General features: G+C 39.2%; 2 protein-coding genes across 2 annotated transcripts; one reads left to right on the plus strand and one right to left on the minus strand.

The window, feature by feature from the left end:
- Nucleotides 1–7386: 7386 nt before the first annotated feature.
- On the minus strand, nt 7387–14641 carry LOC109466864 (neurocan core protein-like). The gene is made up of 6 exons (XM_019764723.1): nt 13774–14641; nt 11660–11770; nt 11377–11487; nt 9140–9310; nt 7673–7839; nt 7387–7488 (listed from the first exon to the last, which is right to left on the minus strand). The coding sequence occupies exons 1-6, from the start codon at nt 14639–14641 to the stop codon at nt 7387–7389; spliced, it is 1530 nt and encodes a 509-aa protein (XP_019620282.1).
- A 3218-nt stretch (nt 14642–17859) lies between these two features.
- LOC109466879 (tripartite motif-containing protein 2-like) lies at nt 17860–20119 on the plus strand. The gene has a single exon (XM_019764737.1). The coding sequence runs from the start codon at nt 17941–17943 to the stop codon at nt 20116–20118; it is 2178 nt and encodes a 725-aa protein (XP_019620296.1). The 5' UTR covers nt 17860–17940; the 3' UTR covers nt 20119.
- Nucleotides 20120–22096: the final 1977 nt, after the last annotated feature.

A 22096-nucleotide genomic window follows, 5' to 3' on the forward strand; every position in this document is an offset into this window, starting at 1 on the left:
AGTCAAATTGTTGAGGGCCGAGCTGTTTTCCATGTACATCGAAGTCCACGATGGAGTGCCTGGCTTTATCATGATCTCCGCAATCTTGTCACCATTCTTTGACTCATTTGCCACCTGTAAAAACAGGCAGATAACATTAACTAAATGGCAATGCAGACATGTCAGTGTTAGTGTTAGTTATAGCCCATAATGGTCCTATGTTTAAGATTTCATACCGTTGAAAAAGTTGAAAAAGAAAGAAAATGATAAAAAAAACCTTGTTCATTTCTATCATGTTTCCTTCTTTTTTATTTAGCTATTCTCCAATTAAAATGGCTGAAGATATAAATCACTGTATGGCTAATACTGGTTATACGAAAAGGGGGCTCGCCAGGCCTCTTCCATTTAACGTCCTACGTATCCCCGAAGGACGTCCCTATCCAAAGCTAGGCACCCATTTTTACCTATTAAGTAAGTGAAATGAGGAAAGCCCTGTTCAGTATAATTATAAATTAATGTAATTCTATTATTTCCCAAGGCACAGCATGTTGATGACTTTAAACTCAGGACCGGATGGGTTCCTTTCAAAAAACCCAACCATTACACCACATAATCTCATTTTACTGGTATATTTTCATATAGTCTCTCTTTCTATAGACAACTAATTATTATCAATAACCTACCTTCCTGGCAGGTATGAGACAAGATGCCAGTATTGTCAACGTTATCGCCAGGAGTCCACAGCCCAGTGCAAACATGCAAACTCCTCTAGACTTTACCTCGTTCCACATCCCCATCAGACGGGCTAAGATGAAATGTAAAAGGTAGAAATATATCAAGAAATGTATTTGAAATGGTGCATGTCCAAGATATATCATTTTAGAGAGTATGCTTAAAGATGTACACATCATATGTACACACCATAGAAGCTCCAACACTTTGTCAGTGACATAAGCACAGAACATATCCACACACAATTCTTACAAGGGGGCCCGCAAGCCCTTTTCCGTACAGCGTAATCGGCCGTTTTAATTCTACGTAGAGCGTAGACGGACCGCTCTAATATTTTTGCGTAGAGCGTATTCGGCGTTTTAATTCTACGTAATGCGTTGTGGCCACTTGGAATTTATCGTAAAGCGTAATCGAGAGGTTTGCAATTCAGCATATACCGTTTTCGGGACCCCCCTTGCAGGCCGTCCTACAAGGGACGATGACCGGTAGAAGAAGCGGTGACGACCACATCCGAAACTACTCTTAGATCGTGATGTGCACGCACAGAGACAGAAAGCATTAGAAGTGCATGATACTTCATGGTACCCTAAATTCAAACAGGTTGATAGGACCAGGTACAGATAAAGAAATAGGAAAGGTGAAAAGAAACGTGTCCCAAAGCACAATGTATTCCTAATACAATTCCCAGGCAATTGAACAATAAAAACAACAAGAACAACAAGAAAAAAAGATTACTATTATTACTAAGACTGCATCATTCAATGTTTCGCGTCGTTAGGCAATACATTTCCTTACATAAGTATCCAAGTGAACCCGGTATAAACGATATTGCAAAATCTCTACAACGGGTGCAACACAGTAATCCTTTAATAGTGTGCGCCATAGTCTGTGAAATGCAAACTCTGCCGTCTGCGCCTTTGGTGGCCTCTCCCGGCAGATTTTAGGGGGGGGGGCTGGATGATGGGCGGCCGGCAACCGTGGAGCGCTTTAATCAGGCTATGTGTGCAATGACGAGTCTAAAAACGTTGTGGGTTACAAATGTATGTAATACTATCCAAGACAGCAGAGTAACACTGGTGATATTGAAAATACTACCAGAATTACTGTTGTTATGAGCATGGAAATGTATGTATGTTCCATTTAATATATGCACCTAAACGTACCTCTAGCCTTGACTCCAAAGTTGACACCTTCAGGGTCTTGGGCATCCTCTGGTTTCTCATTGAAAGAAGAATCTTCGTCGTACCCTGTGTTCACGTTCTCAGGCATTTTGTACTCGTAAGCATCCTCTGGCGTCTCGTAAGTATATGAGGGAGAATCTTCACCGTTTTCAATGTTAACATTTTCAGGCATTTTGTACTCGTGACAATCTTCTGCTTCCTCGTAGTCATTGGAGGAAGAATCATCGTCGTGCCATGTGCTCATGTTCTCATGCTCTTTGTACCCGTGAACATCCTCTGGTTTCTAGTAGTCATAGGAATGAGAATCTTCGCCGTGCAAATTGCTCATGTTCTCAGGAATTTTATGCTCGTGAGAATCCTCTGGTTTCTGGTTGTCGTGGGAGGGAGAATCTTCGCTGTGTCCCTTGCTCACGTTCTCGGGCATTTTGTACTCGTGAGCATCTTCTGGTTTCTCGTGGTCATAGGAATGAGAATCTTCAACGTGTTCCATGTTCATGTTTTCGGGCATTTTGTACTCGTGAGCATCCTCTGGTTTCTCGTAGTATTAGGAGGGAGACCCATCGCTTTGCCTCATGATTATGTTCTCAGCCGTTTTGTACTCGTGAACATCATCTACATTATCGTAGTCGTAGGAGGGAAAATCTTTGCCGCGCCCTATGGCTATGCTCCCTTTCTCAGACGTTTTGTATAAGTAGGCGTCTTCTAATTCGTGTCCGGAATACACCACTCTCCCACTCTCCCACGTGATCTCCCACGTGAAGATACCGTAGTTCAGCCGCGGCAGGCTGCGGGTAGGTGTGGGTACAAGTGACACTATCACTGGGACTAGCAAGTGTTTCTTTTTCGATGCCGAATGTGTGGTCATACGTATGCTTTGGGCATTTAGCATCCTTGCGTTGAACTTTATCATCTGTATCAATGGCTTTTTTAAGGTTGTTGATCACGTCTTCCTTCTTAGAGCTACCGGTCCTAATGTCCTCGCTCTCTCCATTGTTGGTGTCTTCCAGGAAGAGCCTTGTGTTGCTTGTAATTGTCGCCATTCCTCCTTCTATTAAAATATAATTTCATCCATCTAGCAATAAGCTGTTGGCATTGTTACTACATGTTGTAACAGGCAACCATTAATATCGATAACACTATTCTATCGATTACAAATGTTTTATGATTTAGGTATTTTAATGACCTACACATATTTGACGATTGTATTTGTTTTCTAAAATTTTTAAGTCGTTTTTTTTTTGCAATTTGAAAATATGGAATGTCTTGAATAAATGTGCTAACCAAATTAGCTGTAATGTCTAGACAATTCATTGCCTAACTTGTCATTAAATTTGATAGACCAGACCCTGAATGCCATTGCGGGATCTGGATCGTCAACATATCGGACCAGCCATTTAAACAATCGTTTCTAACTTTTAATACATTAAAGAATTGTAACAACTAAAATAAAACACTGGCAACAGTTGGCACCACAATATGAGCATTTGTCATTGACACAGGTACTAAATGGCACATGAGATTTTTGTTGTTTTCATGTCAGAAAGAAATTGCAGTAAAGATTCCCGATAGGTTGATATGATTTACTTAAAAGTAGAAGAACAAGTGTTATATAGGAAAACATATAATACATTGTACATTTTATTGTATCTGCAACGCTTTCTAGGCAACCAATGCAGTGTTACAAAACAGATTTTTAAAGTCAATTTCTTTTAAGGTAGTAAGATGAATCAATCCAATCCCATAGCATACTGATATCTGTGAGGCAAAAATGTGATGTAACGGTTGCTTCTTTTTTATCCGAGGCTGGTTCTACCTATTTTTGGGCAGTACCCAAAGTATACGTACCCACAGGAGACGCCTACCCTGTTTTGGTGCTTTTTCAAATGCTTTAAGTATGAAATTACGAAGAAAATGTGCTAGAAAATGGCTGTAAATGTCAATATCTCCAAAAAGACCTGAACACCCTGGAAGAATGGCAAAGCAAATGGCTCATGCAGTTTAATCCCGAAAAATGCTACATTATGCACATAACAAACAAACGAACACCACATGCAACAAGCTACCAGTTTTGTGGTCAGGCTTTAGCAACCACAAAAATCCATCCGTATCTGCGCGTCACGCTGACAAGCGGACTGAAGTGGGGTGCACATGTTAATAATATCACAACTAAGGCGAAACAGACATTGGGAGTGATTAAACGTAATCTGTGGGCATGTCCAACGAGAGTAAAATCACTTGCATACACGTCACTTGTAAGACCGAACCTAGAATACGCTGCGACAGTATGGGATCCATATACAAAGAAAGACAAAGACAAATTGGAAAGGGTACAGAATCAAGCTGCAAGATTCTGTATGAACAACTATGTAAGAGGTGCTAGTGTCACGGAAATGAAAAGAAACCTACAGTGGACCTCACTTGAAGACAGAAGAAAGATGTCTAGACTATGCATGATGTACAAAATGACTAATAAACTGGTGGATGTCCCAACTACTAAGTACCTAATACCAGCCCAGAAGAGAACAAGAAATAGCCACGCATTCAAGTACCAGATTTATCAACCAAGGATTGAAGTGTTCAAGAATTCATTCTTTCCTAGAACTATCGCAGAGTGGAACTCACTGTCACCAAGTACAGTAGGGGCACTGTCAATAGATAGCTTTAAACAATGTCTAGAGCTAGAAGTTCAAGGGTTAGGTGTAACAAGTCGATCGGTGTAATATAGCCAGCTGCCGCCGCGCCGCGTGCCTGCGAAGCTGGTGTGTTACGCCGAAAGGCGGTTATACCGGCTATACAGATACAGATACAGATACAGAATATCAGACAGATTTTCTCATTCAGAATATTTTGTTTTGTTGATCTAAAATTGCAGTTGTAACAGATAAGAAATATGTAGTTAGAGAACATGTGGTTCTGCTGAGTTGCATAAGAGAATGTATATGAATTTGAACCAGATGTAGTCCTGCTGAAGTCAGGGAAACAACCAATTTCTCGGAAAGGCGCTCTCTACAGGAGACTCCTCTTATCTAAGGACTTCCATGTGTTAAGGAAATTCCCCTGACCTTATTTGGGTGAGGAATCCTTGCGTCTTCCAGGAAACTAGGAATGCCTGACTCAGTAAGTTTGGCAGGATAAAAGGGAGGCAAGCTCCCTAGTTGCAGTTTTAGCCTGAGCCCTGAGTCAGTGCCCGTGTTCCCATAGCCTGTGTTCCTGTAGTTTGCCGTCTCCACGAAGTAAGTTTTAATGTTTGTCTACTACACAACGCAATGTCCGTTTAGTAATCGTTAATGTACTTTTAGTAATTGTTAATGCCCAGTAGCTGTTGATCTTTGATATCTGTTGTCCAATAAACTGTACTGTCACACAAGAACGCAGTATCCGAGTGGTCGAACATTCTGACTCTTTATAGTATTATTAAAGTATACTATGTAAGAGTAGAACTGGGTAATCCGACGAGTTACACATTCAATGACTCTAAGAAATACTGATAAAAATAACTGATACTGATAAAGATAAAATACCTCAGCTTGTTCAAATGTTGACAGCAGCAAACGTTTAGTCCTGTCTCCAATTCAACTGAATTCAACAAAATATATCCAAACTGGTCACGCGAATAAGGCCAGACTAATCAGTAGATATGATTTGGTGCTATAGTGACAACAACAATTCCATAAAATGACTTGCCGGAACTACAAAGAAGAAGAAAAAAAAAACGTCAAAGGTTGAGGTTTAGGAACCATTGCCAGACGGATCTAAATGATCAAAAAATCGCGTGGGTAGTAGAGTTCAGAAAAGTCGTATGATCGTTTTCAATATGCATGTGGCTGATTGTACCTTTCAGTCTTTTCTCGCGACCTTCAGGATTTGTTTTCGCGACCTTCAGGATTTGTTTTCGCGACCTTCAGGATTTGTTTTCGCGACCTTCAGGATTTTTTTTTCGCGACCGTCAGGATTTGTTGATATTTAAACACACCGAGAACATTTTCCTTATTCAAAAAGTGGAAGGATCTTATACCGTAGCGAAATACTCAGTTCATCGATTTATTGTTTTGATTATCATAAGATTGTAATTTTTTCCCTAAAGTTGTCCATATATTTTTCCACTGGCTGCTATAAGAAAAAGGACATGCATATAGCAGAACACTACATCATTTATTCAAATATTTCCAAGATGTCCAAGCAAGCAAGCAAGTACTTTGTTTGTTTGTTTGTTTTTTCAAAAATTCAGCATTTGAATATACAACAGATTTATATAAAAAAAGTTATATATCTTGTCGTCCTACTAACACTCAATCCAGCATTACACAATTTCTTCTCCAGATATTGAAAATTTAAGTAAAGCATGGATTGTTATTACTTTAGTGATACATTCTTAAGATTTGAATTACTGTTTCTACAGCCTTTTTTTGCACCGAATGCAAAAACGAATTCACGCAAATCATTACATTGTCCAAAGTGTCAACTCAGGATCATGTCAGCCTCACTTGATTTCATGGCCCCTCAAAATCAGAATGAAATTTAAGTCGTTGTTTTATCTTATTGTGTGAAATTCTTGAACATGTCTACTACAACGTTGTCTTGGTTGATACAAAATACTTTACTAGTTTCTTTTGTGTTTACCTTCAACTCCTGCTTACATCATTTAAAAATCACGAGTGCTTTCAGACCTAAAATTCAAACCTGTGTTTTGAGAAGAACTAGTTAACATTTGTGCTCTTTTAAGTGTTATTACATAATATTATGAAAACTAATGATCATTTCAGCATTACTTGACATAAACACCTCTACAAGAGTGGATCAAGTCATGTTTTTTTCCACAAGCATAATTATTATTTTTCTTTTAGTCTGACTATTCGTGGATCTGTCTATTGAAACGTTCTTTTACTACGACATTGATACAAATTAGAAACAAATAATTCGGACTTAAGAAACAATTTTCTTTTGTTTACAGTGCTAAGAACCTATGACTTTGTAGATACAAATCGGTTATTTTGAATAAGATCACATGTCCAGAGACAAAGGAGATTTAAACCCCATGTCAGTCGGTAAATGTACACATCGCATGTATCAAGGTGTTATATGCTCGTTTATCAAAAAGAAATATTAAGACCGATATATACCACTTACAGTTTAAGTAAAGTAGTACTCTTACAGTATCCGCCATCTTTCTTCAGCTACTTAAAAGTAGTCACGTGACCAAGATATTAAAGGTCAATGTGGGTTTCGTGACTGACGTGGATCATAATTATTTTTGTAATTTACATGAAATAAACAACAAAGATACAGAAAAGCATCATTTTAATTACGGATCCACAGAAAAAAACGTACAGTGGCGTTACACGTAAAATTACAATGAGCTGTATACAAACATAATTTAAAAGACAGTAGTAGATAAAAAAAGGATTATTCTTTGCTGCAACGCAGTCAAACACTTTTGGTCTAACACTGTCTTCCATCAAAGCTGTTTTAACCAGGTAGCGCAATTGGACGTTTGCTATTTTGGAGTCTTGCAAACGTAGGGAAGCTTCCAGCTGCATATGTGGTCGTTCCACTGCCCTCTCTTCCCCTTTGCGCCGAGGAGGATATTGCTGCTTTCCTGTTGAAATGTTACAAAAATCAAAGACTTCGCAAATAGCTTTCATTTTCCTTGTCCAAAATGTTTCACATCTTTGAATGTATCTTACTGTAATGCTAGACTTTGAGCTTGCTTGAACATGGCATGATGAAAACACAAATCTATCTTATTAACGAATCAAAATGATATACGAAAATGTTAGTACCTTGGAGTACATATTACCACAATGCCCAGTCTTGCCCCAGATGTTTTTGCCAGGTTCACCCGGAGCCCAGTTTGTGTAGGACAGTGGTGAACCATCCGTCCACTCCCATCGTCCACCCTCACGCTTCAGTCCAAAATAGACGAGATGTCGAATATACCGAGGAGGGGCTGGAATTTAAAAAAAAAAAATGACATTTTGATGGTTTCTGTGAATTCGTTGCGAGATGTTTGCATTTGTGTTAATAATGCTATCTAAGATTGATCCTTTTAATTAATGGCAATGAACAACAACGACAGGTTTTTTTTCAGCCTACAAGTAAACAGTTCCCCTTTATCTAATATTAGATATAAATAACATGATTTAATCTTACACTGAAGACTTCACGAAACTATAACCTGATCAAAATATTTACGGTGGTCAAATCTGGTCTGCAAAGTACCCAAATTTTCTAGAACCTGAACTGCGTTCGATTATGTTCGATCTGGACAATTCGAACTGAACGCGCGTTTCATTTGCGGGTCATCTGAGGCCATTTACATTAAACCGCAAATTCAGCCCTTTTCTCCTCCGTGCCTCGCAACAGCTAGAACAAAACAACACTCCTCGACAAATACAGGCCGTTTTCTTGACAGTAACGTTACGTGTACACTATCATGTTGTTGTGGACATGTAACATATAGCGAAGCTGTCGTATTCGTGGGTGACCTTGAATATTCGTATTCGTGGCTGACCTTGAATACTGTTATGGTTCTTTACACCCGTATCAATAACACACTCCCCCTGACAATTGCACGTGGTACGATGTACGGCAACAACTATTGAACTATCGAACAAAGTACAAAATGATAGAATAAATCCTAATTAAAAGGAGGGCTTGCCGCATCATCCTGGGAACCACCTACACAGGATATGACCACGCACTACAACACCTCGGATTGTCGTCACTTGCCGAGAGAAGTGTGTGAAGTTTGCTAGGGCACTTGTGAGGTCAGAGTACAGAGACTAGCTACCTCCTCAGATCTAGAGATCACAAATAACTGGCCGTAGTACTAGAAACAGCGAGATGCTAGACTGTCCGAGAGCTAGAACGAATACATGTAGATTTAAGAACTCGCCTATACCGTTTATGGTCCAACTCCTCAATAACTATGGGCTGAACCCCTGACTGTTGTCTTTTTAAATGTAGTAGTGTTCTGTATCAAATGTTGTCCGGGAAATTGATAATGTATGAAATATGTATTTTTATAGGTTTGTTAACCGTACGCCTATATTGGTTGCAAACCTGTAGTTTTAATATACTAATGTTTTGTAAATTGGTCTACAATTCAGTTGTTTTTAACTGCGAAGAACCAATAAATCCATCTTGAATCTTGAATCTAATAGATCCTGATTACTTAAAATACTTACAAAAACTTACGTGTAAATTCAAAGTATCAAATTGATGTTATTGTTGTAAGAAATACCTACCATCCGAGATGAGACGTGCAACAAACTTGTTCTCTTCAGCGCTTGTAACAAAAGCAAGGTTAGCACCACGCTGTTTGCATTTGCTGTTCGCGGTGGGCCAGTTTACCATGTTTTTAAACAACTTGTAGCAGTTGTTGTTATATTCGGTCCACCCACTCTTACATCTTCGGGCTGTAAAAAAAACGCCAGTGTTGTAACATCTGTGTCCATAATATCACCAGGGTCCATAATATCGCCACCTTGAGAAAAAGTGTGCTTAAAGATATTTTTACTGCAACATACCCTAGGTATGTACATCTGAGGTGTGCAGGAGTGATTTGATTTGATTTGATTTGATTTATTAGGCTGATAACACATATGTATGCAGCCAGGACTGCCCAACTAGCCGGAGGCTATTATAAAGGGCTAGCCCTCACAACAATAACATAAACAATTCGGAACAGTTAACAGTGTCAGTTACAATTCAGATAGACATACTACCGGTACTACTACATAACAGATGTTATGGCCAAACGTTAACAAGCTAGAATATCCGGCCTGGTCGTCGTGCGTTTACTACAATTACATTTATATGTCAGGTTAATATACTATTATATAACAGATGTTGTGCACTATATTTACATTGTCAATACAATATTATTCTATTGGACTATTTACTAAGTAGTTGTCGTCAAGTATTTATCAAGTATTGTCCATAGTTTCTTTTTAAAGGAGCTGATGGAGCGGGTTGTTCGAGTCTCGCTAGGGAGAGTATTCCAGATAGTTATAGCTCTGATTACAAATGTTCTCTGGGATCTGGTGGTTCTACAAACGGGTATGGATACCAAACGTATGTTGCATGCAGTAAAAATATCGTAAAGCACACTATTTCCCAAGGTGGCGATATTATGGACCCTGGTGATATTATGGACACGGATTTTAACCTGTCAAGGGTTACGAACAGACATTCGGTACAATCTCTCGCTAAAAAGTTGTTGTTTTGGTGACGTTTGTATGCATGTATCTTTGTATGTCTGCATGTGGTAGCACGATAACTGTAGCAGATATTATTGTAGATGGAACTCGGCATGTGGGTGTCTTGATCGAAATAAATAGATTCTGGGCTCGCACACAGCTATTTTATTACTGCTGTGAAATATGTTAATCTATCATTAGGTTAATGATGTGGTCAACTGATATTATTTATGAAAATCAATGAAAAAAATTAACAGTCTTCAATGTTAAAACCATATGGCAAAAGTGTTAATGCGTGATGCTTTTGTCTCAGTATTTACGGTCATCATAGAAAAAACTTACATTGATGACAGTTCGTTCCAGTCCATCCGTTAAAGCAGATGCAACTATACCCACCACCGTTGTTCTCACAGCGTCCATGCTGGCATGGGTTTCTGTAGCACTCATTGATGTCTGTGATCAAAAGGTAGCAATAGTGTTCATGTTAAACAACTTCTCTGTAGTCTCTTTGGGACCGAAGTACATATTTTACAGCATTTTTAAAGGAAAAGAAGTAAAGATTAGAAAAACATATTTTTATTCAGCCAAACAATTATTACCAACATTAGGGACTTTTAAAAAATCACCTTGCTGACAGTTCTGTCTAGTCTTCCCGTATGAGCAGGTACATGTGTATCCGCCATTTTTGTTTACAAAGTGTCCATGTTGACATGGTATGTGACATACTCATTAATGTCTGCGTGAAAATGCAAATTTTCTTGCGTTTTTCCAGAAACGGAGCTATGAATCAATGTTATATGTAACATAACTTATTCATATAATGAAATCATTTGCATAATTTATGAGAAAAAGCTAGAATTGCATTCTTTGTTAAGATAAGACAGATGTTTGGTGGAGAATATGAGCAACTAATATAATTCATGAAAATGAGAATCCTATTTGCATATTCAGAGGAATAATCAATAATTTGTCAGTCATAAAGATTAACATCATTTGGCGAAGGTATGAGATTGTGGACTTCTAGCAAAACTTGACCAAAGTAGGAAGGTTTCAACTCTACGCGCTCCTTCTAGCTTGAAGGATTCCAACTTGATATTTATAAGGACAAGGGGGCATTTAGTAACTAGGGACTAGCTAATAGAATTTCCATTTTGGGGTCTTCACTGTGCAACGCAATGGTGACATCAGGCCTTAACCTGTTGGAGACTTTCAGAAAGGAACCTAGCTAACAGTTCTCTCCGCTAACATACCAACAGTAGAGACTTCGTGGAAAAAAAAGTTACCTTCATGACAATTCTTTCCAGTCCACCCGTCTGAGCAGGTACATTTGTATCCGCCATCTTGGTTCTCACAGCGTCCATGTTGACATGGGTGGGTGGCACACTCATTGATGTCTGCATGGAAATGTAAAAAAATATTCTTAGGAGTTGTGCGTCAGGTCTAAGTTGTTGACCAACTTTTAAGTCAGTAACCAAACATGAAACCAAACTTGGGAAAAAGGAAAGAAAGTCACAGGAAAACCCTACCAAATACTCTAAACATGTCGGATATTCTATAATAACTCACCTTCCTGACAGTTCTGTCCAGTCCACCCAGGTGAGCAGGTGCAGTTGTATCCAACATCTTGGTTGACACAGGTTCCATGTTGACATGGGTTTTTGATACATTCATCCAGGTCTGTTTGAGGGCGGAAATGACAGAAATCGTTACATACCTCCATATGCAACTAGTACGATTTCGGATGTCTGTCATATCGAGAACTGATGTAGTTGGTAATAGCTAGCTGTTCTAGTCCTTTTCTTTGCACCAATATTTCATATACACCAAAGAAAGGAAAGAAACGGGAAGGAATGAAGACAATACCGGTCGAAACTAGTAAATGACACATAAAATCTGAGATTCTTAACCAACATTTAAGAACTATAGAAGGATTGTCATCCTCAATAACGACCTAAAAGGAAACATAAAATACATTTTCACACATTTTTGACCATTTTCACACGGTCCCAGTACGTCCTACCGACGTACGTGATCATTACTTACCAGTGGTTGGCAGTGACGTCAAAGTTGTCGGCAAGGTCCCAGCATCAAGACTGGTGCTTTCCAACGTATACGAAGAACCTGGAGTCAATTTTTTTAGGGATGAACTGTTTTTCATGTCTGGCATCATTATGTTCTCCATCATCATAGCGCTCTCTCCATTCTTCAAGTCATGTGCCACCAAAAAAAATACAAATGAGCGAAATCGCACAGAGATAATTTATCTTTGGTGTGTGTGTGTGTTTGTATGTGTGTGTTTTCATTCATTATATTAGCCTATTCATTAGTTTTACATACATTTTACACTATTATTCCTGGAGTAATGATATAAATAACTGTGTGGCTAAAACGAGACAGAGTTCGCTAGGCCCCCATTCCAGTGATTTGATTACCAACTTCGCTAGAAGTATAATTATGACCATCGGACACCGGAACATGCCCTTGTTCTTTTACGGAAGGTGTGGTGAGTTGTAACTCTGCCCAAACAAGAGACCCCCTTTTAACGCCCTACCCGAGGGACGTCCTCAGCCAAAGCTTGGCACTGATTTTTAACTGAGTAAAATAAGAAAAAGTCATCACTGTACATTTAGGCTTTAATACATGTATGTAATCTCTGGTACGTGGAACATTAGCAGAGACAAATTATGCAAAAAGAAAACCTATTTAGCATAATTCATACAAAAATACTATGATTTGTTAAAGGTAATTGATGGGCATTTTATACGTGTGACATGTATATGCTTATTAGATATGTAAGGTAACATCACTATGCATATGTTACGTTAATTTGAAGGTCATTTGCAAAATTGATATATCAATGTTGGGACAAAACCTTGCCAACGGAAAAGACTTTCAGTTTTACATGTAATTTGAGTTGATGAAAACATAATGGAATATATTATGCTCCATGTTTTTATCACATCTCCATGATCTATAAGAAAAATCCCAAAACAATATAAAATTACTGTTGCTTTTGCACGTCAGGAATCACCACAGATTCAGTGCATTTCTAGTTGGTTTATTCTACGTCTAAGGTTAGTAGGTACAGTGCTCAATGCCGTCCAGATGGTAAAGAGATCGAGTCTCTGGTCTCAGCGTTACTTGGCAGGATGGGCTATACTATTACAATGTGTAGGGGTGTTATCTGTATTCTTACTTCGTGTAACAATTACAAAGGTTCTAAATATTTTTATGTAGGTATGAGATCTCTGAATTCCTGTCTCCTTTTTTCGTGGATGAAGACAACTAATTATTAATATTAATAACTGACCTTTATGCCATGTATTATACAAAATGTCACCATTGCCAACGTTATCGCCAGGAGACCACAGCCCAGTGCAAACCTGTAAACTCTTTTAGACTTTACCATCTCCATCAGACGGGCTAAGATGAAATATAAAAAGTAAAAATATATCAAGAAATGTATGTGGAATGTTACAAGTCCAATACATATCACTTTAGATTTAGATTGAGATACTAAATCCGAAAATTCATGGGTGTCATCTACATATATCTAGTAAAACAGTTTCCTAACATTTTAGTGATATTGAAAATATCACAAGAAAAGTAGTGTTGTGGTAAGCATGGATCCAAAATGCATATACATGTATGTTGTATTCAATATATACACCTAGACTTACCTCTAGCCTTGAATACAAAGCTGGCACCTTCAGGGTCGTACCCATGGGCATCCTCTGCTTCCTCGTAGACATTGGAGGAAGAATCTTTATCGTTTCTCATGTTCACGTTCTCAGGCATTTTGTATTCGTGAGGATCTTCAGGTTCCACGTAGTAATGGGAGGGAGAATCCTCACTGTGCCCTCTTCTCATATTCTCAGCTTCTTTGTACTCGTGAGCATCTTCTGGTTCCTCGGAGGGAGAATCTTCGCCATGGACTTTGCTCATGTTCTCAGCCTCTTTGTATTCGTGAAAATCCTCTGGTTCCTCGTAGTTATAGGAGGAAGTACCTTCGCCTTGGACTTTGCTCATGTTCTCAGTCTCTTTGTACCCATGAGCTTCTTCTGGTTCCTCGTAGTTGCCGGAGGGTAGCCAGTCGCTTTGCCTCATGATTATGTTCTCAGACATTTTGTACTCCTGAACATCCTCCGGTTTCTCGTAGTTAACGGGGAGTGAATCCCTAGAGTGTCCGGTGCTCACGTTCTCAGGGGGGGTGTATCCGTAGGTGTCTTCTGATTCGTGTCCTGAATACACCACTACGTGATCTCCCACGTGAAGATACCGTAGTTCAGCCGCGGCAGGCTGCGGGTAGGTGTGGGTACCAGTCACTTTATCACTCGTACTTGCGGCTGTCTCTTTTTCGATGCCGAATGTGTGGTCATATGTATGCTTTGGGCATTTAGCATCCTTGCGTTGAACTTTATGATCTTTCTCAATTTCTTTTTTTGGAGTAATGGTCACGTCTTCCTTCTGAATGCTAATTGTCTTGGCGTCCTCACTCTCCTCATTAGTGGTGTCTTCCAGAGATAGCTTTGTGTTGATTGCCGCCATTCCGTCTTCTAACAAAATATAATTTCATACACCTTGCACTGTTGACATGGTTACTACATGGTGTAACAGACAACCATTAATATTAATTTCGCTTATTCTTATTGATTACAAATATTCTACTGATGTATGCATTTTAATGACTTATACTTTCTATATTTGACGTCTGTAATCATTTTATGAGATTTAAAGTCGTTGCTTTTGCACTGTGAAAATTTCTTTTAAAAATTAATGTTCTAAATAAATTAGCTGCAATTCAGACTATCAATTGTTTGCCTAATTTTATTTAGTTTTTCCTTATTGCCCCAACTCCCAAAAGCCAGTGAGGGATTTGGATCGTCAAAATATAAGACTAATAACCAACCATTCAATCGAAGTATTTCTAGCTTTTGATAAATTGAAGCATAGTTTCTATCAAGAAACACCGGCAACAGTTGGCACTAGAATATGAGCATTTGTTATTGACACACGTACTGAATGGTAAATGGGATTTTTCTTCTTTTTTTTTTTATGTCTGAAAGAAATTGCTCGACAACATCAGTAAAAACAAAGAAATGATGGGGCCCCAGGAAACATTCGCGGTAGGTTTTGATACTTAAAGCTGAAAACTGTTGTTTTTTTATTCTAGGCTGGTTCTAGTAATTCATTGACGATACAAAAAAAGGGGCCTCACGTACTTTGGACTACTTCAAATGCTTAAAGTATGAAATAATGAAGGTGTGCTAAGAAATGACAGTAAATGTCAATATCACTTTTTCCAGTCCCAAACATGTTTGTTTTGCCTTCCTGAAAATGCAGTCAATGCCTATAGGAAATGTTGATGAAAATAAGTCAAAATACCTGTTCGTTCAAACGTTGACAGCAAATCTTCTAGTCCTGTCTACGATTCAACGAAATATTCCAAAATCGCTGCGCAAAAAAGCTCAGACTAATAGATAGCTATGATTTGTTGTTACAGTGAGAGCAACAATTCCATATAAGGTCTTACCAGAACTACATAAAAGAGAAAAAAACAACTTCATAGCGGCACTTAAAGTTTGATGTTTAGGAACCCTTGCCAGACCAATCTGAAAATTTAAAAAAAAATGGCGTGGGTGCAGCTCTGAAATGTCGTAGGATCGTTTTAATATGTATGTGGCTGATTGTACGTTTCAGCCTTTTATCTTTGCCTTCAATGACTTAGTTACTAGACACGTTTTTTTTCATGTAAGAGTTGTTGATTTATACCGAAGCTGAGCACGTTTTTTTATATATATTTCAACATCTAATCATAAGACGTGGTGACGGCAGACTTAAGTTTTTTTTTAAACTTAATACAATACAATACTAATTTTCACCTGAGCGAAGTGAGGAAAGTCGTGTTAAGTGCCTTTCCTAAGGGCACAAGATCAGTGGCATGTCAGGACTCGAACCCGGGACCTCTTGATTCCGTGTCGAGCACTCTGCCGCTACGCCACACGCCCCCACACCTCGTTTTTCTACTGCGTCTCGCGATCTTTGCCATAGTTAACAGTCCAAATACCAAAATATTCCCAAACACTCCCATCTTGAAGGTGTGTAACAGTCTCCACAGCTGTTTTAATTACAGGCTAGATGTCATATCCAAAAAGTGCAGATGCGTTTCTGATTCAAACATATTCAAAACTTTATCCAGGAACTGTATCTGTGAGTGCGGCTCATTCTTTTCTTTTAATACAATGTTGTAAAAACGTTAGTGAGAGAGGTGTGTTTATATTACGTACCATATTTATTTGATCATATCAAACATCATAGACATCGGCCTTTAAATAACAGTCACTACAATCAGTGATATATAAGTAGATGCAGGCAATAATTAACATGTATCGTTAATATTTTCTAGGTATGACACATCTTTGAAATTGGTGACATCTGTTCTGCCATACCCTCGATTGTTATGTTGAAGCTTTGGAAATAAATAAATGTCCAGTACTACAGTGTTTTGGCATATTTAGGTAGATGATTAGTGCTACATAACTTAAGCTATATTAAACTATTATACCAAGTATAAATAATTTCCTTATTAATCATGCAAACATAATTCTATACAGCATAATTTTCATTACAATGAGTATCCTGTCTACATCTCATCTCCCTGATCTACTTGCATATCCAAGATCATGAAAATTTTCTTTTCTTCATTTTTCTCTGTGAAATGTTTTGACGAATACGCCCCTGTAGTTTCAGTGCAAGCTGCTTGTGGGGGAGGGGGTGGCAAATTTATGCCAATTCTTTCCGAACACAAGATGCTTGAAAAGTGGTTTTTTTTTACATTTTGCAGTAAGACTTTACATAGTAATAATGGTTTCTATTGAAAACCCATGTCTGTCCTTTCCTGTTGTAGATTGAATGGTGTTTGTACATATTTGTATATAGTGTGTTTCTGTTTACTTGTCCTGTTTTTTTTAACCAGTTGTTTGTAAAAATGGAATACACATTACAGGGGTGCATCAGCATTCCCTGCTTTTGTATGATTTTGTCTGATTGAATTGAATAAATTGAAGATCTATCTACCAACCACAGATTGTGACCCAAGGACGTCTAGATCACGAGATATAACCGGTATTGCGATGCAGTACATACAAAATCCGCCAGGGGGCCTGAAATCTAACCATTTCTAGTTTGTGTGAGAACTTTAATACTAACACACCAAATATAAAACCAATCCATTGAGCCATTCTTGAGTTGTCTTTGTGACGAACGAACAATCAACACACACACACACATACACACACACACACACACACACACATACACACTCACACACACACACACACACACACACACACACACACACACACACACACACACACACACACATATACATATACATACACAGAGAGAGAGAGAGACTGCCTAAAATATAACCTCTATTTATCTTGGGGTTTACAAATTGCAGAATGATCTATTTTTTTGCAATCACGTGATATCACGCACGTCATGAAAATTAGCGACCGAGAAGCAAACGGTGAGATCGTTCCATGCGACCAGTGAACCAGGTACAGCTGTGAATACGGTTATATCAACACACAGTTCTTCACAGAGGCTTTAACTTCACAGTTCACGTGTTCGGAATTGGGAAACACGTGAATTTAAGTGCAAAGAACGCGGTTATCAGCCGTGATATTGACTTTGCACCATGTGATGGGAAGCTACGTCAGCAAAAAGGTAAATATAGTTTTCCGCCCACTGCGTAGCAAGCTTTGTGTATACCAGATCTGAGTGAGGCAAAGAGGCACCGTACTACCATATATTAAGTCTTTCTGGAAACGCATTCAAGCACAATGGCGAGTAAGTTTCCATCGCCTGACGAGTTTGATGACCAGTTCCTGACGTGTGCAGTCTGTATGCTGCACTACCGGGACCCCAAAATCCTGCCATGTCTGCACAGCTTCTGTAAGGACTGTCTGCAAGAATGGGCCACCAAGCAACAGCCGCTGGAGTGTCCAACCTGCCGCATACAGGTCAGTCTACCAGACCAGGGTGTGGACGGACTCAAGACCAACTTCTACGTCAACAACCTGCTGGACTTCGCGGCGGCCAAGAAAGGGGCGGAGCCAGGTGTGCCGTGCCAGGTGTGCGAGGGGAACGTGGAGGGGTCAAAATCGTGGTGCGCCAACTGCGCCAAGTTAATGTGTGAGTCGTGTACACAGGTACATCGCAAGTTTCCGCTTTTCGAAGATCACGAAGTTACCAACGAAGAAACACTCAAGGCTGAGGAAGGTATGAGCAAGTTCCATCCCAAACGGCACTGCCAAAAACACAAGAAGTACGAACTAGAATTCTACTGTGAGAGCTGTAAGGCTTTGGTTTGTACGGCGTGTACTGTGGTCGACCACCGACCGGGCAAAGATCACAATCCCGTAGAACTCGCCACCGTGGCTCAAACAAGGAAAGAAACACTAAGAGGACTTCTGCAAGACATAGAACCACGTCTGAAGGAAATAGAGGCCTCTGTTGAGGAAGTTGAAACAAAGATCTCAAACTTAGACTTCGCGAGGGAAGAAGCCACCGTCCGCGCCGAGGCGTATTTCAACAAACTTGCTGACCTTTTGCAAAAGCGTAAGAGGGAGATTTTCAGCCAGATTGACGAACAATGCCGAGTCGATGGCAAGGCTCTACAGATAAAGAAGGAAGCGATAGAGTTTGAGTTGACCGGACTGACGAGCGCACAGACGTTCTGCCAACAGGCTGTAGAACACGGAAGCGACGTGCACGTTCTGGAGGTGGGAAACCAAGTCCAAACAAGGGTGGAAACTCTGCTGACCAAACAACTGGACCTGGAGTCCGACTGGAGCGAGTTTCAGTTCGTCGAGAACACTGCTCTTGTTGACCTGGAAAGAGAAGTGGACAATTTTGGTGGCATAATGACAAGTGTCGACGTTTCGAAGTGCGAAGTTGCTGTCAAGCCAGCAATCAAGGGGTTTGAGTGCTTCGCTGAGCTGACGACAAGAAACCAACAAGACCGCCCGTGTGCTACGAACAGCAAAGCCGTCAAAACTAACATGAAGGACCCGTCCGGAAAGACCGTGCCCACACAAGTACAGATGAAGAGCGAAGGCTTGTGGGAAATAGCGTACACACCCGAGGTTACGGGTAAACATGGGTTAGAGGTCAAGGTCAACTCGCAACACGTGTCAGGAAGTCCGTTTATTGTTGACGTGAAGGGGAACCCAGTGTTGACTATCGGACAGAAGGGTAACGGGGTGGGGGAACTGAATGGACCGATAGGTGTCGCTGTTGATAAAGAAGGCAACATTGCGGTGGTGGAGCGTTACAACAAGCGAGTCCAGGTCTTTGATGGACACAAAGGTCACTCCTTGAGTACTTTTGCAATCGACGGTGAGAATCCGTTCGGCATTGATGTGGACTCTGGAGGGAGGATTCTTGTGACGTCATGGGGTGAAGATCACGGACTGAGACGCTACTCAAAGGAAGGTAAGCTTTTGGACACATTCAAACCGGACTGCTTGCTCTATCCACATGGCTTTGCAGTTCTACAGGACGGCCGCATGGTGGTGTTGGACAACAAACAGAAGTCCTGTCTCCTCCTGAAGCATGACGGGAGCATCATCCGGGAGATCGGTAAGGGACACCTCAAGAGGCCAGCCTTCGTGTCGTTAGACGAGTCACGTGGGGTGTTGTTTGTCACAGACAGCAGCGCGAACAAACTATTTGCGTTTGACCTTGAAGGAAACTTGACCTTGGACTTTAGCAGGCAAGGTGGGAACGGTGGCAAACTGAAAAACCCCTTCGGCGTAATGGTAGATCCGGCAGGCAACATCATTGTAGCGAACAGTGGTGACGGCCGTGTGCAGATTTTCGGGGCTGACGGAAGGTTCAAACGGACTGTAGCTACCGTTATGGGAGGGTCCGCCACAGGCATCGCTCTGACAACTGACGGTTACATAGCGGTGGCGTGTTGGAGTGCACACTGCATAGAACTGTACAAGTACATGTAAAACCCGCTAATTCAGTCGTCATCGAACATCAGCATGTTTTCTGACTAGAAGATAATATGATGATTGTTTAACCTGGAGGTGAATGATGTCAAGCTTAGAATGACAAGTTCAATGCTAGCATCTTCTTGAATTATCTTATGCCAGCAATTTACTATTATTACATGTATGTTGCAATGTGTTTTGATAGGTAAAGTTGTTTTTAAATCTTTGAGTAAATTATGTGTATTAATCTCCAAGCATATCACGTTGGCTAATGGGCACTCTTATGGACAATAGATACTGCCTTGCCACCGTATAATCTGCTTGGAGATTAGAGTACTAGTATTACTAACATTTAGTTTTCGATTCACGCATATTCTTGAAATGATCGTATACCAGGGATTTCTGAAGGTACTGTTTTACATGATAGTGTTTCAATTTACCTTTTTAATGTTTTTCTAGTTTTTCAATCTTGAAATGAATTACATGTAAAGTCAAGTCATCAATGACACAAGTTTAATGGTAGCCTTGTCTTGAATAATCTTATGCCATAATCATCTTAATCTTAGCACTGGAGATATAATTAAAAGCTTTTACCTGCATATGATAGTGTTTCAATTCACTTTTTAATGTTTTTATTGTCTCTAAATCTTGGAGTGAATTATGTGTACTTTTTAGTCATTTTAGGCACAAGTTAAACCGTAGGATCTTCCTGAAATTGTCTTATGCCAGACATTTCCGAAGATATAATCAAGTTATTAAATAATAATGTTCCAGTTCACTTTTCGTGGTTTACAGTCTGGTCTCAAAGTTGTTACCTTTAAAATGTTATAGTCATGGAAATAATATACCCATGTTATAACGTTCACAAATATGGCAAATTTTGATAAAGATAAATAAAATCAAAATGAATATAGGAATTCAATGGCTTTATTAGACATGCTGTGCACGGCATCACAGGTATAGCCGTAATTATGCAAGACTATTAATAATAAAAGTATAAATTTTAAGGATCAATAGATTACAATATTAAAAGCACATATTCTAATTTCACATAGAGGTGAATATTTTATGTAAACAGAGTTAATTTTTATTTTTTTACAGAATATAGGAGTTTACAAATCAAATGCAATTCAGACAGAATAAAAGATATCATTTTTGGTCTCCAATTCTACAATAAGACAACCGTCGGCATCATCTTATATTTTAAAATAATATAAACATTAAAATAATTGTAACAATAGACTTTTTGTATACTTACCCTCTTTAACCCTCAACAGTACACCTTCCCGGACTGATTAATCTGTACACCTGGGGTCCGCGCGGACCCCAGAACAGTTTTTTGCTAATTTTTAGAAATTATCAACATGTTACCAACTCAATTGTTTTGCAAACTGATGTGGGAACCTTTGTGTCCACATTACATACAAAAATCATACATTTTGAACTTTTTCTATTTTTTGGTGAAGAAAAGAAGACAAGAAGAAATACCCAATTTTTAAACCCATTTCAGACTGAAGGGGCTTTTGAGGCCCAACTTTGATCTCAGATAGCGGCTAAACGGCTTGCGCTAGAAGTATCAAATTTGGAGACCTTTCCTAAAATGTCTCTGAAAAAAGTTCATATTAGTTTAATACTAGTAAGTTGATGTTTTTTTGTGTTGCCATGGCAACGGGCTATTTTTTTGAAAATAGAAGTAATTTTGGTTTAAACATAAAAATTTTCTGAGTTTTATATTAAATTACACTTCTTTTCCAACATTAATAACATCTTACATAATTAAATATAAGTTAAATCATTTAATATGCATAGAATATGCTAATTTGACGACGTCATTGGTCAAAATCCAATATGGCGGACTATATTATTAGCTCTGACGTCATATGACGTCATAATTACACCAAAGTTATTAAAATTTAATTCTATTACTACTCCATTCTCTGAAAACTTGGTAGACATACGATGAGTGCATAAAAACATATAAAAACGGAAATAAGGT

The sequence above is a fragment of the Branchiostoma belcheri genome, unplaced genomic scaffold (genome assembly GCF_001625305.1).
Source record: "Branchiostoma belcheri isolate BF01 breed outbred unplaced genomic scaffold, Haploidv18h27 scaffold170, whole genome shotgun sequence".
NCBI lineage: Eukaryota > Metazoa > Chordata > Leptocardii > Amphioxiformes > Branchiostomatidae > Branchiostoma > Branchiostoma belcheri.